The sequence below is a fragment of the Theropithecus gelada genome, chromosome 1, assembly GCF_003255815.1.
Source record: "Theropithecus gelada isolate Dixy chromosome 1, Tgel_1.0, whole genome shotgun sequence".
Lineage (NCBI taxonomy): Eukaryota > Metazoa > Chordata > Mammalia > Primates > Cercopithecidae > Theropithecus > Theropithecus gelada.
This window is the reverse complement of record NC_037668.1, coordinates 6197798-6216737: the sequence shown is the minus strand read 5'-3', so window position 1 is coordinate 6216737 and position 18940 is coordinate 6197798. Positions and strand designations below refer to the sequence as shown.

At 43.0% G+C, this 18940-nt stretch overlaps 2 protein-coding genes across 7 annotated transcripts in view; both read right to left on the bottom strand.

The window, feature by feature from the left end:
• Positions 1-1182: 1182 nt before the first annotated feature.
• OLFML3 (olfactomedin like 3) lies at positions 1183-4403 on the bottom strand. Of its 4 annotated transcripts, none has more exons than XM_025387286.1 (4): positions 3797-4403; positions 2994-3101; positions 2816-2936; positions 1183-2485 (listed from the first exon to the last, which is right to left on the bottom strand). In XM_025387286.1, exons 1-4 carry the CDS (start codon positions 3908-3910, stop codon positions 1665-1667), a joined length of 1164 nt encoding a protein of 387 aa, XP_025243071.1. In that variant the 5' UTR covers positions 3911-4403; the 3' UTR covers positions 1183-1664. The 4 variants fall into 4 exon arrangements, with proteins under 4 accessions (XP_025243071.1, XP_025243082.1, XP_025243063.1 ...); XM_025387297.1 differs by adding an exon at positions 3307-3457 and having other exon boundaries at positions 2816-3101; positions 3797-4039; XM_025387278.1 differs by having other exon boundaries at positions 2816-3101.
• Positions 4404-5645: 1242 nt separating this feature from the next.
• HIPK1 (homeodomain interacting protein kinase 1) overlaps positions 5646-18940 on the bottom strand; it is a 46924-nt gene continuing 33629 nt past the window's right edge. Inside the window, exons 11-16 of one of the 3 annotated variants that reach the window (XM_025389425.1) lie at positions 17207-17349; positions 15533-15715; positions 14838-15044; positions 13291-13532; positions 11518-11648; positions 5646-10468 (exon numbers count right to left, since the gene is read on the bottom strand). In XM_025389425.1, the coding sequence (XP_025245210.1) occupies positions 9980-10468; positions 11518-11648; positions 13291-13532; positions 14838-15044; positions 15533-15715; positions 17207-17349 (1395 nt within the window). In that variant the 3' untranslated portion in view covers positions 5646-9979. The remainder of the gene's footprint in view (positions 10469-11517; positions 11649-13290; positions 13533-14837; positions 15045-15532; positions 15716-17206; positions 17350-18940) is intronic. The other 2 variants (XM_025389428.1, XM_025389430.1) reach the window with 2 other exon arrangements.

Below are 18940 nucleotides of genomic sequence, written 5' to 3'. Positions count from 1 at the left end.
TACAATAGCGCCTTTGTGAGGTGCTTCACTGTCTTTCTTTCCCCTTCCTCATCAACCTACATCTGGAGCAGCTCTGCCTGAGGAGAAAAGAAAAAAAGACAAAGGGAGGCTCACAGGGCCCTGACGGAGCCACCCCACCTGGGGCGGGAAGGCAGGCTGTGCTTTGGGGAGAAGGCTGTGCCCCTTCCCCGCACTTGGCTAGGGCAAATAACCAAGAGGACCCCCAGGGCTGCCTGAGGTGGACTCCTCATAAAAGCAGTGGATCCTGCCCATCAGCCAGCCTTGCCCCTGCACGCTGAGCACGAAGCAGTGAGGGTGAGGCCGGGGTGGGAGCCTGGTGCAGAAATCAGCAGATTCCTGGAGACTGGAGTCCAAAGCCCGGAGCCTTCCTCCTCCTCGCCCTTCTCCCTTCCCCAGATTACCCTCTGCAATCCAACACCAGAGGCCAGGGTATGGGCCAGAGAGGGTTAGGTTTCCAGAAGTCCTGACGGGTTCCGGCCAGGTTCAGGGCTGGAGTGGGTAGGTGAGGGTGATGAGGGTGGAGAAGAGGAAAGCAGGAATAGGCTGCGGACCGGGTAAGGCCAACATCTGGGACACGGTCACTGCCCCTCCTCCCTGCCCAAACCGCAGACGCTGTGGCAGCAGGAAAATCAGAGCAGTGTAGACCAAGAACGATTGTGCAACCTGGCCCTGCAGGAGCGCAACGCTGGAGGTGGGAGTGGAGAGGTCTGGGGTGCGGGGCAGAGTCCGCTTTAGAGGAGAAACTTCAGTTCTTACTAAAAACACAGGCAGGCATTCAGGGCTCTGGTTTCCACCCTAGACTGCAATGCAACTAACATCCATTTTGTACTTCAAAATCCTCTGAGAATCGGAATTGGAAGCTCTGCCCTGGGCCCCAGTGTCTCCCAGTCAGAGACACGGTGCCACTGAGGTTCTGGGATGGCTGCTGTGGATTGGCTGCTGTGGATGGCAGTGGGTGTGGAAGGAGGCCTTTCGCCCAGCCTCCTAAAGTGGCGGGATTCTGCCGCTTCCCCCAGGCGCCTCACTGTAAACTCTTCCTCAGCAAAGGGAGCCCAGCCAAGTCCTTAATATGGCTCAAGGAGTGCGGATGGGTTGGGAGGGAGAAAATCCATGGTCAGGGGGAAGTTGGATCTGAGGGCTACCCAAACACACACAGGAGAGGAGTAGTGGATTTTCCTTTTAATGCAAAATGTTGCAATACAAAACTGTGGAGAAAGTCCTGTTCCTCAGGACACTGAAGGGAGGAGTGAGGAAGAGAGGGCAGAGCTGGACGTCTCCTCCTATTTCTCCCTCCCCAAGTCACTCTGAGGGCAAGAACACTGCTGCCTGCTCCTGGGGCCTGCCCCCATACAAGGTCAGTGCTCTGGGTCTGGGTCATCTTAGTCTGAAATTTGTTGACGTGGGGCAGGAGAGCAGGAGGGAACATTGAGGGTTTTGACTCTTTGAGCTCTACAAGGATTACTCAGGATCTGGGGTTCTGTATGAAACAAAGGAGCTGCAAGAATTTGATTGCCATTGGCTAAAAATGTAGAGGATTTGAGCCACAACTGGCCCACATTTGAAGAATGAGGAACAGGAAATTTAGTGGGGATATAATATAAATGTATGGGAGTAAGAAAGATGCAAAAAACAAGGCTAGCTCCTCAAACCTCCTCCTCTTTCTTCCTCATCTCCAGCTTATAGACAATCTGGTAGCCATCATCCCAGGCATAGAGCTGGCGTTCTCGGGGATTATAGCGGAGGCTGGCATGGGCACCATATCTGCGGGGAAAATAAGGGAGTGCTGCCCGTTCAGGGGTCAGGGTGCCGCTGGCATCAAAGGAGCACTGGATGCGGGCCCGACTGGCAGGACGGGTGTTATAGACGACATAGAGGGTCCCACAGATGACAAAGGCAGCCTCAGCATTCTCTCTGGGACATGGTGTGTCCCACTGCTGCTCTGTGTCCAGTGTCTGTGGATCTAACTTGGCCAGACACAAGTGCCTGTCATCCTCTCGGGTGGCATAGACAGCCCAAAGACCTTCCTCATCAGCTGCCAGGTCGATGTAGGTGTCTGCTGTCAGGCCGTATGGGGGAATCAACCCCTCTGCTGGGAATACTGAGCTGTCCACCACTGTCCGGTTTGCCAGGTGGAATTTGATGAGCTGCAAAGTGTTCTCCAGCTCACCATCCCCGCCAGGTCTTCCAGGAGGCCTCCGGGCAAAATAAAGAAAGCCACCATATACGAGCTGCCCTGTGCCTACCCAGGGAAAGGGCACCCGGACTCGGGAAGCTTTCCGGGCAGCCATGGCAAGGGTGAAGTCACGCAGCCTTGGGAAGACAAAGGCTGTGTCATTCTGTGTCCCATCTAACACGTAGATCTTCTCTGTTTGCCCCAGTGGATCCTTGGTCCACAGACCAGCTGGGCCACCAAATCGCTTCAGAATCTTCATTGATCTCACTTGAGAGATTGTGTAGCCACAGTCTGATGAGAAAAGCACAGGAAAAGGAAATAGAGGCAAGAATTAGATGCCTCCAGCAGGAACTCCCCCAGGGTGGGCGATCTGGAGAATAGTGAGCATTTGCCCAGTGGATGCCTCCACTCTTAGGGAGAATTGAGAAAGAGCGGGTACCACAGCGGCCTGGATCCCCAGAACCTCTCCTTAATAGACCTGGCATTACAGAGGTTTCCCTGAAACAGATTCCAGAAGACAGAGCCACAATGGACTGGGACAAAGAGGAAAAAAGAGTAAGAAGCTAGGAAGGAAGAGTATCAGTTCTGAGAGATTTAGGGGCCTGCTTTTAGATCATTTACCTGTCACCATATCATACTTCTCATTTCTTCTTCCCTTGCCTTTGGTCCCAGGGCCTCCAGTCACCTTCTCATCAAACTCTACACAGGGCAGAGCTGGGTTCTGGGTCTCCAGATAGTCCACCTCCCGCTCCAGACGATCCACTCTCCCGGAGATGGTGTCAGCCTCAGTTCTGAGTGCCTCCCGCTCCTTCTCTGCCACCTCCAGCAGTGGCAGCATCTTGTTCTTGAAGTCCCGCAGCTCAGCAGCATGCCGACTACTCTGGTCCTGGCACTGGGCCAGCCGTTCCTGAAGGGATGGGGGATCAGGAGGGAGGCTGCAGGGTTACAACTCCCAGGCAGGGAGAGGCCCAACTCGGGAGTCAGGAATGGGAAAAAAAGAGAAAACTCAGCCAGGCTTCAATATCCCCTTCCATTCCTGCAGAAAAGGAAACCAGATGTGCAGAGGTGCTAAATGTGTAAAGAGCCTAACTGAGATTCACCTAGGCCCCTACCCCGATTCCATGTCCTCCAGCCCGCGTTCTCTGTGAGCAGTGCCACTGAGTCACCTGAGCCTCTAGGCAGGTCTAAGTGCATGAAGGTGTGAAGAGGTCTCTGCTCCCTTAGCAATTATCCTCTGGCAACTAAAATGCTACAGATCTCAACCTGTTAAAAAGACAGGAAATTATAGATTCCCTGGGAACCTCCAACTTCAACAGAATCATCAGCTCCTCCGGAGATGCAGCCCCACAATCTTGGTTCTCGTTTCCACTCTGCCCCCTTATTCTGTCTAATCCCAGAGTTAAAACGCAAAAGTCTATTTGCTTTGGAATTGTTCTATGTGGGGAAAGAGGAGGGCTTGTCATTCTGAAGGTCCTCTTATTAAGGGAGAATTTTCTGTAGAGTCTTACAGAGCCCTTTCTTGTTATCCCCAGATCCCTAACAAACTGGTTGAACCAATAGACCTGGAATCCTTCTAGGCTGGGCTAGAAGGGGGTCCCTCACCTCTAAAGCAGCTAGTCGGCGTTCCATGTACTCCACCAGGTGGTGCTGCTGTCCTTGAAGGGGTCCCGACCATGACAAAAGGAAGAAGATGAGGAGAGGGGTGCTGGGCCCCATGGCAGCCGGGAGAGTGGTGCCAGAGTAGAAGGAACTTACAGTCGGCCTCCTCCCCTCAAGCCTGAGGGTTAGCTTTGGAGGCGGGTTGGGGGCGGTGCCTTCTCTCTTTCTGATCTCTGGGTCTCTCTCACTACTCTGGAATGCTTTCAGTCTCTTTACAATCCCCACCCCCTCCTTTCCGCCAGGATTGATCAAACACAGATGGCCCCATTGCACAGCAGCCAGAAGCCTTAACCACCTCCCGCCCCTAGGCTGTAGGCTCCCCTGGAGGGGAAAGAGATGGAAACCCAAAGGCAGAGGCCTCTGGGCAGTCAAGCAGGAAAGCTAGCTGCAGGAAGCAGAGACCCCAGAGAAAACTCAGCAAACGCCATTCCTGTTTCAGAAAAGTTTCACCAGTGGTGACTTCTTAAGAAACTGACATCTTTCATTAATCCTTCCCTTCCCTGCAATGAGTGGGTTGTTTTCAGCCTTGTTCAGTAGAAGCTCGAAGCTGGGGAGGAAGCAGGAAAAAAAAGGCCCAAGTGGTCAAGCCCAACTTATTCTAAAGCTCATTGGCGCCACCTTGTGCTAAGCACCTAGTGTCATCTCTCATGATTAATATAGAAACTAAGGCTTAGACTCACCCCACGAGGAAAATTTTCCACAAAAGCCAAATATATTGAATTTACAGGGGTTTTCACCACTAAAATGCAGATTTCCCCCAAGACTATTCAATTACTACTTTGGATAGGCTTGGATTGGCTATGCAAATATCTCTCTGATTTAGCCCAAGAAGAAAATATAACTGAGATTAAAAAAAAAAAAAAAAAGAGGTCACTGAGAAGTTAGTAAATTAACTCTTGATTGTCTGGAAGTAAGGCTGACAGCAGCGCTGTTTTTCATGGCTTTCCTTTGCTTGAAAGAGGCCAGGTATATTCTCTCACCAAAACTGAGGAGTGTTCAATGAGTTCACATTAATTTACTATACATTCATTTATTGCGGGGGGGGGGGCAGAATCTGAAATACATATACATATATGTATGTTGTTGCAGTCTAAATCAGTGTATTCTGACCCCCTTACTACTGGGAGAAAAGACTGTTGGTTATTTCTCTCGGTTGTGGTCCAAAAGGGTATTTCTGAGTGTTTCTCATTTCTATACCCCAACTAAGGCTGCAGGAGCATCCGAAATGAATTAATGGCCACCATAAGGTAGACATGGCCTGACACACAGGTCAAAAAAAAAAAAGAAAAATCAAAGAGAGCATTTACTCAGAGACCTGCAGTCGTTAATCCAAACAACCCCCTATTTCTTTATCGGGAGAAATTCTACTCACTTTAGAATCAAGAGAATCTGACAGAGAGGTTCCTTCTCTAAAAAGGACCATGACTCTTAACGGTACAGCTTGAAAGGAGGGGAAAAATAGCAGCTTCCTGTGGTGACTCATCTTTTCATTCTGCTACTGCTATTTGGCAAAATACACTAGGAAACAAAGCTTAATTAGCCTGTCTCAGATGTCTTCTACCTCTTTCAAAGTGTCAGATCCAGATGATGTGAAGTAAGGGCCCTGGACACTGCATTCTTGGGAAGTATTCCCTGCCAAACCCTATTTATTTCCAGTGTGGAGATTTGTATGAAGAATGAAATTGTCTCTAGTACTCTACTGATGTTCAAATATAATATGCTTAGCCACTTTCAAAGATGTCATTTATTGATCCCCTTTATATCCTATAACAGAAGTCAAAAACAGCCACAATTCAGAAAATTTACCCATTTTATTGATGCATTACAATTGCTCTACATTTTACCATATTATGTAGAAAATACTGAAAATACAAGCTACTTTGTAAAACCAAAGACAAACATTGAATCCAAAGATAAACTATGTTTTACACAATGGACCCTTTTCCCATAGTTAGTATTAAATTTTAAATATCTATTTCTTTTGTTAAAATGATTATTTTACATACTCCCTAAGTACATCTGCATTACAAACATAGCTCAGTAATTCTCAGAAACTATCTGTTTCTAGAGGCTTGTTGTAAAAGAAAGCGCACAACCAAAAAAAGGGAGAAAGCAAAAAGAGTTTAAATCACACACAATAACTAGCATATCAAATACATTTAATAAAGTAGGAATTCCATTGCAATATCAAGGATTCAAAGCAGAAATACTAACATTACATATAATGTACATATAATGTACTGCTACATGTAGTGAGATTATTTTTCAAGCTGAATTGAAACCACACATTATATAAAGTTTAGCAACAAACAACCATGTAGACATGCTGCACCATCTATCAGTTTAAAAAAAAAAAAATCAAAATAGGAAGCAGGCTCGGGCCACTCCTGTCACTGAGAGGCAATTTCATTTCCTATCCTAAAACAAACCATCTCAACTAGTGAATTTTTGCATAATAATGCTGAATAAAACACACATTACTGTGCTTGCCTGGCCAAGGGCAGTCAAGCTTAGCCCCTCTAGTGGAGGACAATGGATGAGCAATCACAAAAGCAGGCTCAGAATGGCCAGAACTGTTTGAAACGGAGTTCTTATTCCTGGGGTTGGTATTTCAGCTGAGCACTGAAAGTAATATCACCTCCTGGGAGCTATTAAAAACTCTGGAGTGACCAAGTGTCCCTATGAACCCAGAGTGGCTACACTGAACCCTTCCCCGCTTCTTCTCTCACCTGGAAAGGAAGAAGCTGGAAATGCAAGTTCGGAGAGAGGACTTAAAGCCTTAAGCTGGTTTGAGGTCAGGTCACTGTGACCCAGGCCAGCTGCTCACTAAATTCACCGGGCTTCCTCCCTTCCTGTCAGGGCCAACAATGTTAAGCCCCAGGGACAGAATCTAAAGCCACATTGAGCACATACATACACATTCAGGAGACACAGGTGGATTTTTATGTTGGAAAATCGGAAATGCCAGTTTGCAGACGAAGACTGAAAAAATCTCTAAAGTTTTTAAAGCCACACACTGCTAGTCAAGTGATTAACGTAACAATACAAGCTCTTGGTATTATCCTTTTCTGTGAAGTTTAGACTCCTATCTTAAGTGGTATCTGCTTATTGGACTGGGGGCAGGAATGTGGTTTGGTTTTGTTTCCTGCATCTCATTTCTTACAAAAACAACAAATCTTGTCCCTTATAGAAAAAAGACAAGGAACAAAAAAATTTGTCCTTTAGAAACCAGACCTGTGTTCCAACAAGAAAATCAGAATGTGCTTGGCAAAAAGGAGACACAAAGATCACACATGTTGACCAGAAAACTGTATGACACTAGTGACAGAAATTATACAAACTGCTTGGCTATCTTGACCAATATAGTGCTGAAAACACAACTCAATATAATGATTTTTAAAAATAAAGAAAACACAACATGTTCCTGGTAGGCTGTACTGACTACCTGCCCCATCTTGGAAGCCCTTACTCCTTACAATGAAGAAACTCCAAATACTTTGACAGCTCCTCGGTGTTCAACCTGGTACAGAGCTGGCTGACCAGGCTCTATGAAATCTCCCATCTCCATCCTGCACCTCCTTGACACCATCTCTATCTACATAGAACCAGTCCTAAAATTATATCTCAAATATATCATTTTCAATTCAGATGGAACACACCTGTATTTTAGGATTAACCTTCTTTCCCCAAATCCTTTATGGGCAGGAATGTCCCCATCCCCAGTACCTTCTACTTGACCCAGATCCGTGCAGGAGCTGAGAGTACCAGGACAATTTCACAGCTTGAAGGGCCCCAAGACTCTACAAGCTGTTAAAAAAGAAACCTCAAAAGCCTCAATGACTCAACAGGCTTTGGTTCCTTCTCTATATTCTTCACCAGCTAAGAAACCTTTCTGTGAGCTCCTTGTCACCAGCGGCACCACAAAACTCCTCCTCATAGTGTGGGGACATGGTAAGCAATACAATAGGCTCTTTGGTATAAACTCATCTGTTATATGTTTTTTCAACAAGCAAATATTTTACTAGGAATGTCAACTATTTGCAGGAAGGACTGCCACATGGGAAAAGGAAAAAAAATTCATTCTAAAAGTGATTGCACATACTTTAAAAGAATGCATATTTAATATTGGCTTGACTCCTCTCACCTGCTTCCTGAATTCTCACAGAAGCAAGGTAGCAATGCACAGTGAGAGAGCCACATGGGGAAAATGCTTCTGTGAGAACTCAGCTGAGAATCCAAAATGGAAAGGGGTAGAGGTGGTGGTAAAGGAGAAAAGCTGCTGTTTTTATTTTTCAATGTTGGCAGGGAAACTGAGAACGATGCATTTACACAACACAGCTACTAATCCTGTTCTGATAAATCCCGTGAACAACTTAGGGTCCCCGGGGGCTTGCTGGTCCATCCTAAGGCAAGCTCACTGTAAACTCTATTAACCACTACATTATCATATAAGGCACTACAATAAGGGAAGGAGGGAGAAAGGGAAGGAAGAGACACACACTGAAAAACTCCTCACCAGACACACCTGTGCAAAACAATTCCAAGGGTCTCCTCTCCTTGCAGGCAATGCCCCTGCTCATTCAGCACTACAGTAATATGCTCTAATATAATTGCAATTAGTTCACATACATTCCAACAAGTATCAGTTCATTTTGGTTTAAATACAACGGGGACATCAATCCATCTCCCGGATAACACTGGAGGATCACATACACACTAAGTACACAATTCAAGTGTAATCACTACACATTTGATTACAAATAACATTTTGGGTTAGCAGGAAAAATTGCTTGTTATATTTTTCTAATCAATATGTACATATTTAATTATGTAAAATATTAAAACACCACCATTACAAAACTTCTAAAATATTTTTAAATTCAGTAATAAATTTTTAAAATATTTTTTGCAATTCCTACATGCACTTATTGTATAAGTCTTAATAAGAGAGCATTCAATTTGCTGCTGGCATACAAAGGAAGCTACTTTGAAGTATAAAAGCTATACACAAGAAATGTTCTTATCTGGTTTCAGGTTTTTTTAGCTTTCTCCCCAAACAAATCACATAAAATAGAAGGGAGAGATGAGCAAAACACAGAGGTGTAATATTGAAAATTCATACTAATCTTTAGGCAAAGCTCATCAATGCCAGTATCTCATAATAGACAGAGATTTTGCATATAATAAAACAACCACCACCGTATAATAATAACCACCTTAATGGCTTTTACAATAAAAAAATTTAAGCTGAATCAGAGAGAGAAAGACTTTTAAAAAATAATTTAAAAAAGAATTCATGGTGCTTCATTTAAAAAGAATACTTGGTGTTTTCACATAGATATGGATTCTCTCACATTAAGTTACCAGCAAATGGTGAGCTGCCTTTTAAACACTACTTTATAACACACACAGGAGCAATTGAGAGAATCCCAATAGTAACATAGAGTAATACGTAACCAGTTTTGCAAAAATAACAATTACCCATTAAGTATAATATGACATTAAAACAAAACTGAAACTCTGTAAGTTTAAATGTCCAATAAACAAAGATGAGATTTTGAGGAGAAATGCCTGATAGTAAAAATACAGACTTGTGTAAGCTGCTTTTAAAATAAAATAGGCAAGTAAGTCTGAGTTTATAAACAAACAAAAAGTAATGATTTTTCTTTTCTTGTCATCAGATTTCAACTCCTTCTATCAGCATTTTTCCTGACCAGCAATCACAATTAACACAAAATGAAATAAAGAGGGGCTTCACTTGTTTTTAAAAGCATTTATAGAAATCAAGTCAGAGAGACAAAATATTTTTCAGAGGGTAACTTCACAACAATCTCTCTTCCTTGGTAACTGCAGAAGATGGGCATCTGAACTCTTCCAAGTACCAAAATTGCTGTCACAAAAATAAAGAATTTAAAAATAGGGCAAACTTTGGGAGACTACAACAATGCAGTCAACACTGAGACAGGTTCCCCCAGAGAAAAACTTTCTGCTTCAGTGGGCCCCTGCAGAACAAGTTGCTGGCTAAGAAGTTTCAAGAGGGTAAAGGAGGATCTCACCATAGCCCAATATTAAGAACTCAGGGCCAGGAGAAGGTAGCCATGACTCCTCCTCCCTCATGCTCACCAACTATAAGTAGGAATACTGGCTGATCTTGGTAGGACTCAGCGGGTATCCAGTGTAAATTGTTGAGCCTCGGGAAGACCCAATGTACGACTGAGTGGCAAACTGGTGTTGGTACTGAGCAGGGGCCACGCTGGCAGAAGTGAGGAGGCTGGGCCCAACACTGACAGGGACCTGGTGCACCAAAGTGCTAGGGTGAGTGGTATAGGCTGCAGCATGCCTTGAGGAACCCTGTGGGGAGAAAAGATGCGCAATGGAGCTGGTTGAGCCCAGTGCAGCAGCAGAAGTGGGGGCAGCATACGTATACAGATGAGCCTGGCTTGGCAGGTGAGCAGGGGCTGGGGCAAGGTGTGGGTGCCCCGTCGAGTGTAGTGGGCTGCCATGCTGGAAGGTGTAGGGGGCTTGGGAGAGAGGGGCCACAAACGCCTGCTGCCTGCGGGGGGCTGGGTTGCTGCTTCTCTCCTGCGAGGCTGGAGCCGCCGATGACTGCTGGTTCTGGAAGAAAGAAGGAAGTGAGGAATCTTGAGGTCACTCTGGTTCAGGGCACGAAAGGCCAAGTTAAGAGCTCAGGTCCTGACTTGTACTGTTTCCGAATGGGTATAGCACATAATCTCCCAGACTGGCATTGAATGCTGTCAGAAATCAGCCACCCCTCCCTCTGCCTCTTAGCAAGATAGATCCTAACCTGGCTCAGGTAACAGCAGTTTGCTTATAAGTATGACAGGAAGAGGGAGAATCAAGAGATCACAGGGTTCCCCACTCCTGCAATTTAATAACTGGTGACTCAACTCACCCTATTCTGGCATCAGTAAATTTGAATTTTTCCTAACCTTTATTTCTTACCATTGCTTTCTTTTGTTCTTCTCCTCTAAGTTCTTCATACCCCTCTTGAAATGTGGAGCCTAAAACACATACACTAACTCAAACTTACATTTTCACTTGCATGTGCTCTCACACACTCTCATATTGAACTTTCTCACTACTGGTGGACATCATACAAGCAATTGAATTTTAGCCTCTAAGAATGAACACAAATAAAGTAATGAGAGAAGTAGAAGGGTGGGTTGGGGCAGGGGATGTTCGGAGAGTGGGGAAGTCCCAAATCCCAGACTTCAGCAACAAGCAGGACCTAGAACCAGTTGAATTTGGTGGCCAGTGAGCTTTTCAGTCTCTTGACTCAAGTAAACAAGGTAAGGATCAGCTTACTTATGGCCTGAGGGATAAAGAGAATCTGGTCTCAAAGCATACGCCTATCACTGACATGGTTAAACTTCCCACGCTCTTTCTAAATCCCAGACGTTTCTCTAACCTTCCATGGTAGACTTAGGGAGGTTTGATGGAAAACCTAGAATGTACATCCCAAACACAAAGAGTGAATGATGAGATGCAGCACATGCGGTACGACGTAAGCCATAGAACACAAAATTGTTTGACACAAAAGGGGCTTCATTTGGCTTTATTCAGCATCCAGCCAGAAGCAGGGTTCTCCAGAAAGTAACAACAGTGCAGGGCCCAAAGAGAAGGCAGTAGCCCGTAGCGCTTACCTGGCTAAGATTGAGTGGCTGTGCTGCACCGGTCCCCCCGCGTTGAGCTCGATACCCTGTGGGGGTGATACAGCATCCAGATGATTGCCCACTCACTGAAGCTACTGGCTTGGTCTTATTGCTCAGGAGACCTAAAAAAGCATCGGGCTTAATAGTTATGAGTAGACATCACTGAGCTAACCTCAGATGGCATCATATTAATTAGTCCACATTTGTATGCAGTTTGCAAGCGTTAAGGTCTCATGTATGTCTTAATTCCTCAATTCTATTTACCCCAGAAGAAAATAACCTGTATCACCCATTTCTTTTCTGTCTTGGCACAAATCTCCACATAGGAGATTTGTTCACTTAAATCAATATTATAAATATTATAATATTGATTATATACAATAATATAATATTGTTATATACAAGGAAGGACTGGAAATACAAATATGCTAAGACACCGTCCCTCTCTCTAAGAGTTTATAGTTTTATGTAGGAAGGGATTAAACAAGCACAGAAATGACAATATGAAGCTGAGAAAGCTATTGGTAATTCTTAGGATATTAAAGTGTCAAGAGGGTTTAAAAGAAGGCAAACTTATATCTTGGGCACTTAACTGGCTTCAAATTCTAAGAAATTACAGGACAGCTGAATGTGAAATTTTGCTTGCTTCTGTGTTTCCATTAGGAAAACCAGAGCATCTATTCAGTGTTTCATGTGATAGCCTATATTCTCTGGACCCAAGAGCGCATGGAGGTCCTAATAATTCTGTTCAGTAGCCTGGCATCAGGAAGCTCTCTCCCTTGTCTGCAATGGGACAACTGTCTACTTCTGAAAAGAATCACACAGAGGCGTAACACAATACCCTCAAATTATAACCCTGTTTACGTCAATGGCAGTAAGATAATACACAATAAAACATAATTTTTACAGGTATGGCCCAGGTTTATGTTGATACCTGAACTTCACCAACTCCTTTCTTGGTATGAAGTTGTCACTGAAAAGCAGCTACCTTGACAAGACTACATTGCCTGGCTCACTTGCATCTAGGTGGGGCCATGTGAGAAATATTCACTATTTCCACTTATTTCCAGGCTAAAGAGATTAAAACATGTGTGTGCCTCCTTCAAACTTTCTCCTTCTGACTGGATGCTCAGGAATCAAACACTTGTACCAAGAAGTTATATGAGAGAGAAGTAAAATTCTACTATGTTATGCTACAAAAATCTAGGATTTGTTACTGCAGTTATTACCCAACTAACACAATAACTGAACCAGGGAACCTAAGTCCAGTATCTATCAGAGCAAAGAAGATGGAAGTAATTGGGTTGGTAATAAAACCAACAAAAGCATCACTGCTATGACACTGGGTGAGAAAAAAAATCTTAAGAATATAACTGTTTTCCAAAACACTTTTGTAGTCATTTTCAGTATTATCAAGTCCTGTCTACATCTCGATTGCCAAATTCAAATCATCTATGGCAAACCTAATTGCCTAATACTTCTGGCAATATCACAGGTCTTGTCTGCTTTCTCCCATCAGCACTGACTGTGTTTCTGAAACTACAATCTCATTTGTGCATTAATCCAAGCAAAATAAACACAGGAAGATAAAGTGATGGCCAAAAATAATTTCACATTGTGCAGGGAACTGATTTCTGAATTAAGGACTCTTTAAGAATGTCTACACCACTGGTCTCTACCACTAACATAAGTGGATTATGGCAAAATATTTAAGCATACACACATCAAAGGAGAATTCAACTCAAGTTGTGAAGATACACTTACCTGAGGCCTGGGTTGCTACAGTGCAGTCACCAAGCTGAGTTTTCAGTGGAGGCACAATGATGGTGCGGGTGCCAGTGCCATCTGCCACAACTCTGCCAGGCCCCTCCAAAACGGGTCCACTATTGCCTCGGAGAGCACTCAGGGTATCAGTGGAATAAGGGCTGCTCAAAGAAGAGTCAGAGTCTGGAGAATCATTGACAGTGACATAACTGATGACATTAGACCTTGGCTTCAGGCTAGAGCTGAGGAAAAGAAAAATACATGAAAATTGAATTGCTCTTTTTTGTGTGTGTGACAGGGTCTTGTTCTGTCACCCAGGCTAGAGTGCAGTGGAGTGATCACAGTTCGCTGCAACCTCAACCTCGTGGGCTCAAGCTATCCTCCCATCTTAGCCTCCCAAGTAGCTGGGACTACAGGTGTGTACCACCATGCCCAACTGTTTTTATCTTTTGTAGTGATGAGATCTCATGATGTTTCCCAGGCTGGTCTCAAATTCCTGGGCTCAAGTGATTTCCCGCTTTGGCCTCCCAAAGTACTAGGATTACAGGCATGAGCCACCATACTGAGCTTCAATTGCCCTTTTAAGCAATGTTTCTTAGATGATCTGTCTCTGGTTCTCCCATGATAACAATGATGATAAAGATGGTAATAATAACGGTAATATTAGCAGCAGTTAACTTCTGAGTACTTATGTATCAAGCACTACTCTCATGCTCTACATACATCTCACTGAATCCTTACAACAATCCTATGAAGTAGGTACTATTAACACCATTTTGCAAATGAGGGAACTAAGGAATATGGAGATGAGGAACTTGCCCAGGGTCACACAAGAAGTGATGAGTGTTGAAGACAGGATTCAGACCCAGGACAGAATGACTTCAGAGTCCACACCTCTAACACTTCCTGTATATTGCTTCTACCATCTTACAATTGGCCCTTTTGAACTAACAGGCTCTAAATTCATTCTAAATTTTCTCTTCCAAGTTCACTTAAACTTCATTTATGTATGACTCTGTAAAGTCTCCTAAGTTACTTTCATGTGTGAATCCTACCTTCTTAGGTAAAAGCAAGAAGTCATTCCCTCTTCTGTATGCCCAACACCAAAAGCCCCATCGAAGGCTATGCTTCCAAAATACCTTTTTCTTCGGCCCTTTTTTTGGGATGGGGTGGAAGGGGACGCAGTCTTGCTCTGTCACTCAGGCTGGAGTACAGTGGCACGATCTCAGCTCACTGCAACCTCTGCCTCCTGGGTTCAAGTGATTCTCCTGCCTCAGCCTCCCGAGTAGCTGGGATACAAACATGTGCTACCACGCCCTGCTAATTTTTATATGTTGAGTAGAGATAGGGTGTTGCCATGTTGGCCAGGCTGGTCTTGAACTCCTGACCTCAAGTGATCTTCTGGCCTCAACCTCCCAAAGTGCTGGGATTACAGGCGTGAGCCACCGTGCCCTGCTGGTCCTTTCTTTCACAGGCCAAACTGGGCCCACTTGCCTGAAGCCAACAGTCTAAGACCAACAGAGCCAGGAACCATTCACTTATCTTACCTACTGGGCTTGTATTTGTTGTCCTCTTCCTCATCAGTGTCACTTCGGATAGTGATGACACTCACAGGAGGGCTGGGAGTATCTGGAATGATGATGGGCTGATGCTGATCTTGGACAGGGACTAAGGAATTATAAGAAGATGTGGTGCGGAGGGGACTGCTCCCAACCAGAGAATAGACTTGGGAAGGCAGAACATCTAGAGAGGACCTGTAGGAAAAGTTCACATGGAAAGATTATTCAGTTCTTGGCCTTCCAAATTGTACATCTTTTCCCCAGACTGCTTTCCAATTTACTCGTTGATTCCTTTTTACATAATCATTAAGCAAATACATTTAACTATACAAGTTCCAATGAAAATAAGCACCATGCTGGCAAGAGTTTCAGGGACAAGAACACCAAAATACAAGACATTTTACTTTTGTAAGTCCTTTATCCCAGGACTAAATTTCACTCTGTAAAGTAAAATAAAAGCATCATAAAATGCCCCAGATTCAAAGTGGCAGCAGAGAGAAAGGACCATCATAACCAGGACACACCTGGTGTACATGTGCAGATGAAATGATTTGCTCTTTCTCAATTTGGCAGCTACTTGCTGCTTCATATCTATATGATATGTCTATAAAATATTCCAAATGCAAGGCAACATATCTCTCAAATTGGCACAGTTTTAACTATCAGCTGTAACACAGACTCACTTGGAAGAGACTGGAGCTGACTGCTTATTCTTCTTCGAAGGGAGGGAACTGGATTGCTGTTGTCTGACAACATGGGCAACACCAACATTCAGAGGCTGAGCAGTGGCCAGTGTCACATGGTTAGTCAGCAAGGATGGCTGCTGCATGATAGTGCTGTACTGGTTGCCATGAGAGTGGGCATTCCTGTACCAACAGAAAGAAAGAGAGAAGAGTGAATTCCAAAACCACTGAAGAATCAGGACCAAACAGACATCAAAAGCAATTAGCCAAAATGCAGCTGCATTTTATTTTTTTAAAGTTGAGTACCTACCATCTGATAAGGGATTAATAACCAGAATATGTAAGCAGCTCAAACAACTCTATGGAAAAAAAATCTAATAATACGATCAAAAAATGGGCAAAATATTTGAATAGACATTTTCCATAAGATAACTTACAAATGACAAACAGGCATATGAAAAGGTGCTCAACATCTCTGATCATTAGAGAAATGCAGATCAAAACTGCAATAAGATATTATCTCACCCCAGTTAAAATGGCTTATATCCAAAAGACAAGCAATTATAAACGCTGCCAAGGATATGGAGAAAAGGGAACAACTGTACACAGTAGGAATGTAAGTTAGTACAACTATTATGGAGAACAGTTTGGAGGCTCCTGTAAAAACTAAAAATTGAGCTACCATACGATCCAGCAATCCCACTGCTGGGTATATACCCAAAAGAAAGGAAATAAGTATATCAAAGAGATAGCTGCACTCCTACGTTGCAGCACTGTTCACAGTAAGATCTGGAAGAAGCCTAAGTGTCCATCAACAGATGAATGGATAAAGAAAATGTGGTACATATACACAATGGAGTACTATTCAGCCACAAAAAGAATGAGATCCTGTCATTTGCAGCAACATGGATGGAACTCAAGTTCATTATGTTAAGTGAAATAAACCAGACACAGAAAGACAAACCACATGTTCTCACTTATTTACGAGATCTAAAAATCAAAACAATTTAATTCATGGACATAGAGAGTAGGATGGTTACCAGAGGCTGGTAAGAGTAGTGGAGGGTTAGTGAGGAGGTAGGGATGGTTAATGGGCACACACACACAAAAAAAGAATAAGACCTATTATTTAATAACACAATAGGTGACTACAGTCAGTAATAACTTAATTGTACATTTTAAAATGACTTAAAGAATGTAACTGGATTGTTTGTAACTCAAAGGATAAACGCTTGAGGGGATGGACACCCCATTCTCCATGATGTGCTTATTTCACATTGCATGCCTGTGTCAAAATATCTCATGTACCCCATAAACATACATACCTACTATGTAACCACAAAAATTAAAAATTAAAAAAAAGAAAAAAGGATTTTCATTATAAAAAATAAAGTTGGGGACCTAGACTATCAGGCTTTAGGATCTCACTGTATGGTTTCTAATCACTTAAGACTCTCTTTAAAAAATCTGGAAGAAATGATTCTTAAGAACCTATTGCTTTCCTATATTCAAAGTTTTCTTATAACACCATCTCCTAGCCTGATATGGGTTCTTAAAGGATTCCAACAGAGTCAAATTTTCCTTATTTTCTTACTAGTCTCTCCTTATTATCAAGTGCTCCCACCCTATGGGATCTGCCCTTACAAATCTCCCAGAGTAACACAGGACACTTGCCTCCAGTCGGCTAGCTGCTGGCCACTCCCCATGGCCTCTGGAATCATTGCTGTGGGCTGGACAGAGTTGTGTAGAGCTACCCCAGGCAACTGTTGCCAAGTTGAAGGCAGGAGAATTTGCTGAGTCCCTCCAGGCCACGCCTGCTGTAAGGAAACACACACAAAAAACATCCAGACTTGATTCATTCTTGGCTTTTTCTTCTGTTTTTTTAAAGAAAGAAAAATTCATATCTTAAAAGAAGTTGCTTGTAGATTGTTAACTTGCAGAGATTAAAAAAGAAAAGTCAGAGGGGCTCAAAGCTACAAGTCTTATGAATGGGGAAAGAAAACATACTGCTTTCTTTCACCCACCCCCATAACCTGACCACCCTGGTATTAAAGAAAAGAAGATCCCTGCGGTTAAGAGCTTCTATTATACTGTAGAGAAAAGGAGTCTGAAGGTTCAGAGATAAGAGCTGGTTAAATGCTGGAGTTTTATTTTTGCAACAATTCTAAAATATATCCGTAGAAAGACTTAAGAGGACTCCCTGGAGATTAAAAATTTTTTAATCTGACTGCCAATCAGATAAGATATCAGATCAATTCAACCCATAAAACAAAGGGCAGAGCTGTTCCCTTTTTTTCAAAGGGTAGTACTTGGAAAATGGAGCCAGATGTGGATGACCAAAGGCCTAATCCTTTTGGGAAAAAAATCTTACGCCAGCAAGAAAAAGCTAACCTCATCATTTATAGCCACATAATAGAATTTCAAAATAAGGCTAAAAGTAAGATCTTTGTAAAACAGATGCAGAAAGCACCATACTTTGTTTCTAATAGTTACCTAAAATATGTTTTTATGTATCATTTGCAGGAATATTTCCACATAAAAACTAATCACTACAAGAAAGCATGATTTCTAGTTTTTAAAAAGCCATATCACTTGCAACAAACTGAGCAACAAATGTTTTCTGTACTTCTTCCTCACAGAAATTCTGGCATTTTTTGAAAAAAAATGGAAACAGATTTGGAAGTTTCCTTTTTAAACTTGAATTCTGCAGTACGATTACCTACAATGCCTGGGTACATATGGTTCTGTTTCTTGAATTTCAAATTGCAAGGCCATCAACACACTGTTTTAAAAATATTTCTGCAAGTAACAGATCCACTTGTTACAAATACTGGTTCCAAACAAGAAGCCTTCAAAGCAGAGAAACTGCAAACACGTCTGCTACCATAAGCAGAATTTAAAACAAAACAAAACAAAACAAAAAATAAAAGAAGTATGTTAAGTCACACCATGCGTCTTTCCATAAGCCAACACCTGCACAAGACAAAGCATGTAGTTTAATACAAAGCAAGAAATAACATTCCAATGTGAGGCAGAAATCTGGCGTTCCAAGCGACGAACTGTTTTGACAGAGGAAGAACAAAAATATGCAAAGCTTAGCAAATGGCTAGTGCAAACTTAAGAGAAGCAGCAAAGGAGAAGTGTCAACTAGCATTCCAACCTCGAAACTACAGATGAGTGAGTTAAAACCAGCGGCTTCGATCAATCGAGTTGGAAATATATCTGACTCCCTCACACTCAGGTTTTATGCTCACAAGAAAATTAATCTGGAAGTGACAAAGACTTTTAAACTGAAAACCAAATTCCAACCAAAGTATGTTTCTGGAAGTGTTTTCACTCACATGAATACTTAAGAAACAACAAAAGAAATTTAAAGCAACTTTGAAAACAGAGAAATAACAGGATTCA